At 36.9% G+C, this 12,617-nt stretch overlaps 1 protein-coding gene across 1 annotated transcript; it reads left to right on the top strand.

Moving 5' to 3' along the window:
- The first annotated feature begins 10,586 nt into the window (after positions 1–10,586).
- Positions 10,587–11,555, top strand: LOC103656364 (olfactory receptor 2T2). The gene has a single exon (XM_008683742.1). The coding sequence runs from the start codon at positions 10,587–10,589 to the stop codon at positions 11,553–11,555; it is 969 nt and encodes a 322-aa protein (XP_008681964.1).
- Positions 11,556–12,617: the final 1,062 nt, after the last annotated feature.

The following is a 12,617-nucleotide window of genomic DNA, read 5'->3' as shown; positions in this document are numbered from 1 at the left end:
TTTCTTGGTTTGTCTCTCTCTTTTATTCCCCTATGACCCTCTGATTTGTTTTTTAAATTCCACAAGTGAGTGAAATTATATGGTGCTTGTTTTTCTCTTATTTTGCTTACCATAATACTCTCTAGCTCCATCCATGTCATTGTAAATGGAAAGATTTCATTCTTTTTATGGCTAAGTAATATCCATATACACACCACATCTTCTAGATCCATTCATCAGACAACAGACATTTGGGCTTTTTCCATAATTTAGCTGTTGTATATAATGCTGCTATAAACATCAGAGTGCATGTATCCCTTTGAATTAGTAGTTTTGTTTTCTTTGGGTAACTACCCAGTAGGGCAATTGGGGATTGTAGGGTAGTCCTGTTTTTAACTTTTTGAGGAACCTCCATACTGTTTTCCAGAGGTAACTCTGAGACTTCTCTTTAAAAAAAATTATTATGTTCAGTTAGCCAATATATAGTACATCATTAGTTTTTGATGTAGTGTTCAATGATTCATTAGTTGTGTATAACACCCAGTGCTCATCACACACCCTACCTCCTAACTTTTTATTTCACTTTTCTTTTTCTTACTTTTACTCTTGCACTTTGTCCATTTCTACTTTTTCCACTATTTTTAATAATAATTTTTTATTATGTTATGTTAGTCACCATACAGTGCATCATTAGTTTTTGATGTAATGTTCCATGATTCATTATTTGCATATAACACCCAGTGCACCATGCAATACATGACCTCCTTAATACCCATCACTGGCCTATCCCAATCTGCCACCCCGCTCCCCTATGAAGCCTTCAGTTTGTTTCCCAGAGTGCACAGTGTCTTGTGGTTCATTCCATCCTCTGTTTACCCCCCTTCCTTCTTCCCTTCCTTCTCCTACCAATCTTCCTATTTCTTATGTTTCATAAATGAGTGAAACCATATGATAATTGTGTATCTCTGCTTGAATTATTTCACTTAGCATAATCTCCTCCAGTCCCGTCCATGTTGCTGCAAATGTTGGGTAATCGTTCTTTCTGATGGCTGCGTAATATTCCATTGTATATATGGACCATATCTTCTTAATCCAGTCATCTGTTGAAGGGCATCTTGTCTCCTTCCACAATTTAGCTATTGTGGACAATGCTGCTATGAACATTGGGGTGCATATGGCCCTTCTATTCACTACCTCTGTATCTTTGAGGTAAATACCCAGTAGTGCAATGGCTGGGTCATAGGGTAGCTCAATTTTTAACTTTTTAAGGGACCTCCACACTGTTTGGGGGCATCACATTGCTGGATTTCAAGCTATACTACAAAGCTGTGATCACAAAGACAGCATGGTACTGGAACAAAAACAGACACATAGATCAATGGAACAGAATAGAGAACCCAGAAATGGACCCTCAGCTCTTTGGTCAACTAATCTTTGACAAAGCAGGAAAAAACATCCAGTGGAAAAAAGACAGTCTCTTCAACAAATGGTGCTGGGAAAATTGGACAGTTATATGCAAAAGAATGAAACTTGACCACTCTCTCACACCATACACAAAGATAAAATCCAAATGGATGAAAGACCTAGATGTGAGTCAGGAATCCATCAAAATCCTAGAGGAGAACATAGCCTGCAACCTCTTTGATATCGGTCACAGCAACTTTTTTCATGACACATCTCCAAAGGCAAAAGAAACAAAAGAGAAAATGAACTTGTGGGACTTCATCAAGATAAAATCTTCTGCACAGCCAAGGAAATAGTCAAAAAAACTAAGAGGCAGCCCATGGAATGGGAGAATATATATTTTCAAATGACACTACAGACAAAAGACTGGTATCCAAGATCTACAAAGAACTTCTCAAACTCAATACACAAGAAACAAATAAACAAATCAAAAAATGGGCAGAAGATATGAACAGACACTTTTCCAATGAAGACATACAAATGGCTAACAGACACATGAAAAAATGTTCAAAATCATTAGCCATCAGGGACATTCAAATCAAAACCACACTGAGATACCAGTTACAATGGCAAAAATTGACAAGGCAGGAAACAGAAATTGTTGCAGAGGATGTGGAGAAAGGGGATCCCTCTTACACTGTTGGTGGGAATGCAAGTTGGTACAGCCACTATGGAAAATACTTTCCCCACTATTTTGACTATACTCTGGCACCCACTGCTGTCTGAAGTGATATTGCACTTTTGTAGTGGTGGATGGGGTTTTAATTAGCCTAGATTAGCAAGATATCCAGGGATAAGGAAATTTCATGGTCTTTTGAAATGGGCTTCTAAAGTGCATTGGCAATGATGTGAAGGGGAAAGGTGATGTAGCTAATGTAGAGAAATTTGTAATGGAAACATATTTAACACATATGCACTTGTCTTGGCTAGATGCACTTACTTGTAGCCAGAGACTTATATAAAATAAAACATAAGCAACTCTATATCTGTTCCTTTTATAGTATGCTCAGTAGTCTTCTTTGGTTCTGATGTGTCCATATAAATAATTTTTAGTCTAAAATAGATGAAAATCCCCAATAGTGCAGAATCTACTGCTCCATAGCAAGAGATAACTATAGAGAATTTTGTTCCCTACTCTGGGAAGAATCCTGATTCTCAGCCCGCAACTGTGCATTCTCTTTTTCTTGGGTGTCAGATCCTTCATGAGTGCTCTGCTTTGGCTCTTTCATCTGCTTATGACTTCTTCTTTGCTGTTTACATCAACATATTTTGGCTTAGAATGTAGGCTTCAATAGTAGTGATTCCCAGTTTGGTTTAAAGATATCCCAGAGTACCTTCAATAATCTCAGAAGAAATGCTCTGAATATGATTGTTTTCACATAGTTATTTGTAGGAAATGAATACATTAATTTGACTTTGGTGATAGTTATAAGATTATTGTAGAGGGAGTAAAAATCATAAAACAATAAGGGTTAAAACAAAACAAGAAAACATCCTTGAAATACCGTATCATGGAACATTGGAACTTTGAAGTAACCTTGCTGATAGAAGTGCCAACATTTTTTTTTAAAGAAGTCAACAACAACAACAAAACCCCAAACACTTCTGAGAATGGAATTCCATGACAAACTACACACAGGAAATGACAGAACTTTAGCTGCAGCCCCAGTATCCTTATCCCAAGTCCAGGAATCATTAGCATTTCTTTTGAGCCTTTTAATTCAATCGTTTCTCAGAGGATATGGTTGACTTATATAATTTCTGAGTCATTGCTAAGATCTAATATCCTACCAGCTGTGAAATTTTCCTTCTTCCAGTTTTCTGAGTGTCTGTCTGCTTGATTCTTCCTTGTCTGAATCTCCATTTAGGGGAACTTTGATATGTGTCTTTGTCTTTCAGGGACAAGGACAGAGCTAAAATCTTTAGAAATTTAGGAAGGATATTCTAAAAACTATATTAATGTAGGTCTTATCATAAGAAATGGCAGAGTTTTAATCAAAAAGAATTCACTGTAAATGTCAGGTAGCACTTTGTAATGGTGTGAGTGGACAAAATTATTTGAACTCAAATCAAACACTGGAAATGTAAACATCCAGATTTTGAGAATTGCTGTTTTGGAATAGAGGGACCATGTCTATTTCTACCTCTGTGCAAGGCATATTACTGGAAAGGCCTGAAAGTGTGGAAGAGGAGGAGAAGGAGAGCTAGAAAAAAACAAAAATGAGCAAGAAACATGAAAAGCAAGATTGAGAAGTCACAAAATATCTATCATATATAAATAATTTGGACTCTTGTATTTTTACAAGATAACTGAATTCAACACCAGGTGAAAAGTTGTGATGTTCACTGTCTGTGCTACTTTCCTTATCAAATTAGATAATAATAATAAAAGCCTGACTTAATTGTTATGTTAGCACTTCTCAATCATTATCATGACATAGATATCAAAATAAATGATAATTGGGGCACCTAGGTGGCTCAGTTGGTTAAGTGTCCAACTCTTGATTTTGGCTCAGGTCATGATCTTGGGGTCTTGAGATGGAGCCCCTCATTGGGCTCTACAGTCAGTGGGGAGTTTGCTTGAGATTTTCTCTCTCTCTCTCCCTCTGCCCCTCCCCCTATAAATAAATAAATCTTCAAAAATAAGTAAGTAAGTAAATAAATAAATAAACAAATGCTAGTCATATGGCAAACTGGGTAAACTGAGGTGGCTGTTAACAACCAGATCAACTCCCTGATGGCTGTAGTCAGCTTGGGTGCTACAGACCAATCCAGAACTGAGAGGGTCAATATGTAGCTGTAACCCATTGGTGGCTCTGTAGTAAGCCACATCAGAATGAAGGGAAGATTCTATTCAAATCAATTGTGCACCTAATTGAGGAAATTTTATATTTATTTGAGACATATAAAGTATTCTTCAGGAATAATTAGTTTTTAAATAGTATCCTAAATGGTTGGAAACATGTGTGTGTTTTCATCTGTAATGTAGAGGGTGTGGGATTTAAGTTCTAGGTCTAATAAATTTGTGAAGATTAGAAATCATGTAAAGAACGTACCCATCACCAGGTATAGTGTATGAGAAACATTTTATCATGCTGTTTTATTATTATTATTATTATTGCTATTATTTTATTAGTAGAACTTACATTGTTCACCTCCACAAACAAGACCACTTCCTTTTTATTTACTCTCTAGAGAAATAAAATTAATTTCATTTTTTAAAAGTTCAATTTATCCTGTTTAAATCTATTAATATATTTATGCAAAGTAACTTTTAGAAAATGTATGACTTCTGTTTTACTTTATCTCTTATTTTTCTTTCTTTCTCCTTCCCCTTCCTTCTTTTCTTCCTTTAATACATTCTTCTCTTCTATTTTCTTTTCTCTTTATCATGTCTCCTTGATTTCATACTGAATTTGAATTCCTTCTTCACTAATCGCTAAATAACTAATTATGAAAAACACTTAATCTTGGTGTCAAATACATATTTTAAATATAATTGCATTCAACAAAATAGGCTAGTGCCATGGGAGAGAGAAATTTTTAGTTTGGTGCAGCTTCTTTTAGATATATTAAGTTTTAATTTTAAATTTAGGTGAGCCTTACTTTTACTCCTAGGCCACATTTAACTTTTTCTTTCTTTTCTTTCTTTCTTTCTTTCTTTCTTTCTTTCTTTCTTTCTTTCTTTCTTTCTTTTTCTTTCTTTCCTTTTTTATTAATCTAGAATGATGCCAGGATTAAGTAAGTAGTTCAATGATGAAAATTTCAAGGAATACTTACAAACTTTTATTTGGAAAAGAATGTACACTCCAGTAAGAGAGACAGGCTTTGGTTGACTTTCCTATAATGCACAAGGTAAACCTTATAAATTTAGATTAATTGCTAACCTGGGGATTCCTCCTGCAAGATGCTGAAATCCATTATTAATGAAAAATATTTTGAACTAGCCCCACCTCCATATTCAAGTATTTAAGAAGTCTGCTCTTCCACTGCCATCCTACTCAGCCTTGGACTCAGCTGCTCTGAGGTAGGATCTTAGATTTTCATGGAAACAAGATAAAACATTCTGCAGAGAGTGGGATGTATTCTTTAGGAATCACTCTGTGACTATTAGAAAGTCTCTTCAAGATTAAAAATGATGCATTTATGCATTCACTTTTTGGCAGCTAGATTATTGGGAAAGGGATATTCTAGCTTAAAATATGGGAAACTAAGGGGAATCTGGTATAGTTTGGAAGAACATGAGTGGATTTACTGAAGAGGAAAAGGGCTTTTAAGAGATGATTTGTTGAAAGAGAGTACTTAGTATTCATTATGAGGAATTTTTAGACATTAATGGGTAGGTGTCAAATATAAGTTACACAGGGAGAAGCATGGATTTCCCTCTGAATATTTTTTAAGACAAGGATTGCCCTCTTTATATGTAGGTAGATGTGGTTGAAGGTTTTTTGCATGCTTGGGAGGAAACTGAGATATGTTAAATGTCAGCCAGGAAAAGCCACAAGAAGAGACAGAGGCCAAGCTCAGTTAAAAAAAAAAGTGTATTTTATTTACAGGTCTTAGAGACAGAAAGCATGGCACAACACCAAGGGCCAAATGGGAAAATTACCAAGGTAGTCAGAAGGCAGATGGCAAGAGTAAGGAGAAAGCATTAGGCCATAGCTTTTTGGGGGGTTTCTGCTGGAAAGATAAGGCAAGGTAGGGGAAACAGGTTAGAGTTGGCTACTTTAGATAATTTTGTCTGGCTTTACTGTGGTCTCTAATTGCTTGGTACCTAGTGCTGAAATGATTAAGATAGAGAAATATTTTCTCTAAGGTGCACATGCCAGATAGAGGAGGTCTGGGTCTGGATTAGTAAATTTTCGTATCAAAAACATGCCTCTACTCAGCTGTTCACTCTCTCTCAAGATTTGGCTAGCCCTGGAAGGGACAGTCCTCCAGCAGTTAGAAAGGTTTTTAAGATGCCAAAACATTATAATATGCAGGAAACTTAAAATATATACCTACAGGGTATCAGAAAGGATTGTTCTAAGACTTCCATTTCTTGGGCACTTCTTCCTGATAAAATATTGCTTTATCTCCCTTGGAATTCTCTTCTTACAAGAAACTGTGAAAGTCACAAACTGCCTGAATTTCTGTGGCTTCTCCCAGAAAAACTCCAGGCCTATTTTCTTGAAATGCACCACTTCTACCAGCTGGCACCCTGCACAGAGTTCCACCTATATCTCTTTACTTCTCCTCATATGGAAGACCATAAGCAGGATCAACACCCTTTACAAAACTCACTCTTCTTTTTTTTACTGAGGAGATCCAAAGCGTCTGTCCAGAGTGTCCTCCGCCATTTGGCTGGATCTTCCCCCAATCCCATGTCCTAATAAAGCTGGGTAATATTGAACAGTTTTTGTTCAATTGATATTCTCTAACTGAATAGCAGAAAGGCCTGAGTCTGAGGTCGTGCAGATAATTTTTTTTTACTTGTTTTTCTTTTTTAGGAAACAAAACAAAACAAAAACAAACAACAAAAATCTCTAGTTTGGGAGGGGAATGGGAAAAAACCTGGGAGTCTTGAATAGAAGAAAATGATAGTAGAAGAAAGGTTACCTGATGGGGAATGGAATCTGGAATCCTGTATGTGTAAATAAGCCAAATAACACATTACTTTAAGGAAGAGAGTGAACACTGATATTAAAATTAGATACTAGGAGCTGATGTAAACAGAAGTTAATCATAAAATATTGTGTTCATGATGTATATATTGTCACTGATTAATCACCATTCTAAATGTCTACAATACAATATTAATTGTGCATTTTGACCATGTGTCACATTAGTTTTTATATATTTGATTCATTGACAAAGTAAACATATGTTCCTTTGGGCTAAGCCTCTTAATGTGTTCCTCCTTTAGCAGGGTCTGTTCCCTATACATATTCTTCTTTCTCTCTCTCTCTCTCTCTCTCACACACACACACACACACACACACACACACACACACACAAGCAACTCAAATCCATTTTTTTAATGCAATGAGTCTATGGTTATTTTTGAAATAAGGAATTTGGTTTTAAATTATATCTTTCCTTCAACATTCATAATCTGTTACTAAGAAAGGATCCAAATGTGGGGTGCCTGGGTGGTCCAGCTGGTTAAGCATCTGTCTTCAGTTCAGGTCATGATCCCAGGGCCCTGGGATCAAGCTCCATATTGAGCCCCTTGCTCAGCGGGGAGCCTTCTCCCTCCCCCTCTGCCTGCTGCTAGCCCTGTTGTGCTCTCTCTCTTTGTCAAATAAATAAATAAAATCTTTTTGAAAAATGATCCAAACGTTAGAAAATATTTCATTCCTTAATCAAGGAGATTTGAGGCAATAAGAGTGATTTACTCTATGGTGGCTAACTGAAAAGAATAATAATTAATAATAATAATAATAATAAGGTGATTTACTCTTGTGAATACTCTGTAGAGTCCAGTCTGAGTGTTCATATAAAATAAAATTATGTGGCCCATATTTTGATCCAAAAGTAATTTGTGTTTTCTTAGGCAATTTTCAGATTGTTTGGTCATATTCTTTGCTATTTCAATTCTTCACTGTACTTTTAAAGGATGTTTGGGAGCTGATTTGATACTATTAGTAAGTGAAATACAAAATCCTCAATGTATCTAAGTGAAGAAAAAAAAAGATGTTTGGTCAAGATAAAATTACTGTGTGCCCACATGAAAATTTTAATATACAACCAGTTATTGATTGCCAAACCCTATAAACACAATTTCAGTTGTAATATCTTAAATTGTCTCTTTCTATACGAGTCAGATCTGTGCCTGTCACAAGAAAATCTTCTGCATAGTAAAGAAAGCAGAAGTAGCTGACTTTCATCAAATTTGTTGAGAGTTAAAGTTGATATCCGGGTATGGTTTATTAAGTATACAGACATTTGTGTTTATCCTGCTTAGCTGATAAGCTGTGATAAATGTAGGTTAACACTAAATTGATTTTATTTCCCCCCTCTGGATCTTACTTATTTATTTAGATTTTTTTTATTTATGTGACAGAGAGACAGCCAGCAAGAGAGGAAACACAGCAGGGGAGTGGGAGAGGAAGAAGCAGGCTCCCAGCAGAGGAGCCTGATGTGGGACTCGATCCCGGAACACCAGGATCATGCCCTGAGCCGAAGGCAGACCCTTAACGACTGCGCTACCCAGGTGCCCCTAGAATATTACTCATAATATAAACCCACATTTGATGAACATTTAGAAAGAAAAGTAAGTCTCTCTATTGCCCTGATTAGCTTTGGTTCCACATAAAGGGGTGATTATTCCCTTTTGATGCTTCAGAGACTATGTATTCATTGTTATGGAACCAAAAAAAATCTAAGTATATTTATAGTATTGGTGGCCAATACATTTTACAGAAATAAACGTCTTTAGTAATTCTGTCACTGAAATAGAAGATAAACAATACAATATGATTATAATAATAAACTCATTCCTCAATATCCATGAACATATCCAAAAGAAGCTCATTTGCATTCATTTGCAATCATTTGCAAAAATAAAAAGTATGAGAATTGATTCCATTTAGTTCAAGGGAGATTTTTTTTAATTTTTTTTTATTATATTATGTTAGTCACCATACAGTACATCCCTGGTTTCTGATGTAAAGTTCGATGATTCATTAGTTGCGTATAACACCCAGTGCACCATGCAATATGTGCCCTCCTTACTACCCATCACCAATCTATCCCATTCCCCCACCCCCCTCCCCTCTCAAGGGAGTTTTAATAATATTGTATCTTTTTCCCTTTAAATTCAGAAATCATTTTTCCATCTGGAGTTATCTTTAATTATAAACATGAAGGATCAGTAACACAGTACCAAAATAAATGTTAAGGAATGAAAAAGCAAACTAGCAATGGGTTCCCAGAATAATATAACATTTTAATAGATTCAGAATGCCATCTTCTCAGAAAAACTCTGCTAATGTTTTGGCTGACCAATAATTTAAGAAAAGCTTAGGTCACCGTAGAATAATATGAGCCAATATTAAGTCCTAAAATTTCAAATTATTCCATGATAGCAACCAAAAGGATTGCCATAGGGATGAACTCAACCCCATCCTTATGGAATATGATTCATGGCTATCCTCATTAGAGATTTATCATCCCAAATTATCCCATGAGAACAGAGACCCAACTGCTTAAAGTTACCTATGCTTAAAAAGGTGAACTTCTTTGACAGCACATCTCACTATACCCCAGCTGACCCTGATCCTCAATTTAAGTTAGTAGCACTGCCCTGTTAATTCCTGATGCCCCAAACATTCAAAAATTTGTTTAATAATAATAGCATCCCCAGGGTGCCTGGGTGGCTCAGTGGGTTAAGCACCCAACTCTTAGTTTCAGCTCAGGTCACGACCTCAGTGTTGTGAAATTGAGCCCCACATTGGGCTCTGTGCTGTCTGTGGAGCCTGCTTGGGATTTTCTCTCTCCCTCTCCCTGTCTTTCCCTCTCCCTTTCTCTCTCTCAGAAGTAATAATAATAATAATAATAATAATAATAATAATAATAAATATAATAATAAAATACATTAGCCCCAATACTAAATTTATCTAGATTTATTGCATCCATCTTCATTTTCTATCAATTTATGAAATCACAAATGTATGTCTATGTATGATCTTTACAATGTAATCATCTTCACTGCAGAGAACTTAAATTCAATCAACCTTTCAATACTGGTTGCAAGGTAATATGGAGGGGAAGGCACAGTTACCAACCTCAGGAAATATTTAATTAAACTAATAAAATTATAAAGAATATAGAGAAGTAGTTGAAAATAAAGCAAATTTTGAAAGTGGTTTTGTATAAACTATTATATTTATATTTCACACCCAGCTTACAGAGATATAGACCTATGATAACCTTTCATGGATAATGAAAGTGTTAATTTATAGATTATCTACCCAATGTCACATAGACCATTAATACTGAAACTAGAATTCAAAATGATTCTAAAGTCTATATTCTGTCCTTTATACCATGCTGCTTCTGACATATTATCCATGGTTGGCCCTGCCTAAATTTCAATTATTAATTAACCCAGCAACATTTTGCCTTTGGAGCCCTAGGTGCTACCATGTGACACAAACATGAAGGCCAATCTCCAGAACTCCACTGACTTTATCCTCTTGGGCCTCATCACCCATCCTGCATTCCCTGGGCTTGTCTTTGCAGTGGTCTTCTCCATTTTTTTGGTGGCTGTAACAGCCAATGTGGTCATGATTCTGCTCATCCGCATGGACTCTCGCCTCCACACACCGATGTACTTTTTACTCAGCCAGCTTTCCATCATGGATACGGTTTACATTTGCATCACCGTTCCCAAGATGCTGCAAGATCTTCTATCCAAGGAAAAGATCATCTCCTTCTTGGGATGCGCACTTCAGATCTTCCTCTACCTGACCCTAATTGGAGGTGAATTTTTCCTGCTAGGCCTCATGGCCTATGACCGGTACGTGGCTGTGTGCAAACCCCTGAGATACCCTCTCCTCATGAATCGCAGGATTTGTTTGTTCATGGTGGTGGGCTCCTGGGTTGGTGGCTCCTTAGATGGATTCATGCTGACCCCCTTCACCATGAGTTTCCCCTACTGTCGGTCCAGAGAAATCAATCACTTTTTCTGCGAGATCCCAGCAGTACTAAAACTATCATGTGTTGACACATCACTCTATGAGACTCTGATGTACGCCTGCTGTGTGCTAATGCTGCTCATCCCTATATCCATCATCTCTGTTTCCTACACACGCATCCTGCTCACCGTCCATAGGATGAACTCTGCTGAGGGCCGACGAAAAGCCTTTGCTACCTGTTCCTCCCACATTGCGGTGGTGAGCATTTTCTATGGGGCAGCCTTCTACACCAATGTGCTGCCTCATTCCTACCATACACCAGAGAAAGACAAGGTTGTATCTGCCTTCTATACCATTCTCACCCCAATGCTCAACCCACTTATCTACAGCTTGAGGAATAAAGATGTGGCCACAGCTCTAAGAAAAGTTCTGGGGAGATGCCCCTCCTCTCAGAGAAGGAGAGTGGTGGATTTGTCCAGGAAATATTAGAGGGTTCCAGATACAAAGATCGTTTGTGCTGTGGCCACTGGCACACAGTTATTTCAGAAAATATGCTTTTGATTCTGGAAAAAAAAATTCACTGTGATTTTAATAATCCTGAATTATCAATAAGGAAAATTGTCCCTTTGCAAGAATCACATAGGGACAATAACTGAAGCCTACAAGTATCATAATTGGCCAATGTGCTGGGATTCACTGACATTTTCCAGAGAGCATTCTATTCAGGTAACACTATAATAATCCCAAACAGGCCAAATGCCCCTTTTAAGAGTACTGAATAAATATTTTTATGTTACACATGTTCATGTGTTATTTGTGTCTATATTATTGGTCAACTTTTGAACAGAAATTGCAAGGAGCATTCACCATGTTCTTGAGGATTTAATGTCAAACATTCAGTATAAATTAAATAATTTCTAATGATAATAATGTAGCTGCTTTATTTAGGAAAATTTTATGAAAACAACTTAATTATATTTTGGGTTCTGTATTCTTAGTCATCTTTTATGAATGCTTGTGTTCTCTAACCACTGAAATTAAACTGTGGGTAGTTATCATGCCTTTATTCGCATAGAGTCTCGTATGTTCCTGGAAATCAATAAATATTTACTAGTTGAACAAAAACTGACTTCTGTCATTCAGATAGCAACATGGCTAAAATCTTTCCAAAACTTGCATTCATGCCCTGGTAGGGTGGGCAGTGATGTGGGTGGCAAAGAATTGCTCAAAGAGTAGAACAAGCAGGACAGAGTTCATTCACTCTCCAAAGGAGGAGAGGGGCCAAACATCAAGAGAGATGTCAGCCCTGAGTTTCTGTCAGGCTGGGCTTTTTAAAGGGTTTTGAAGGATGTGAGAGAGTTGCTGTTGTGTCCATAGGGAGTGGCAGGTGGGGAGGGGTTCGACTTTTGGCCAGGTAGAGCAGGAGGTGGCAAGTTTTTCTAAGGGCCCTGTCTGGGGTTTGTCCAGGATGTGGTTTGCGGTCCAGCTAGAGTATATGTTTTATGGTCTATTTTCTGAGAATGTGGGGTACTGTGACCTAAAAAAACAAAA

The sequence above is a fragment of the Ursus maritimus genome, unplaced genomic scaffold (assembly GCF_017311325.1).
Source record: "Ursus maritimus isolate PB19 unplaced genomic scaffold, ASM1731132v1 scaffold_5, whole genome shotgun sequence".
Taxonomy (NCBI): domain Eukaryota; kingdom Metazoa; phylum Chordata; class Mammalia; order Carnivora; family Ursidae; genus Ursus; species Ursus maritimus.
This window is presented reverse-complemented; position numbering and strand designations above follow the sequence as displayed.

Bases quoted from the DNA above. Each gene is read 5' to 3' on its own strand.
- LOC103656364 (XM_008683742.1), top strand. From the start codon at position 10,587: ATGAAGGCCAATCTCCAGAACTCCACTGACTTTATCCTCTTGGGCCTC.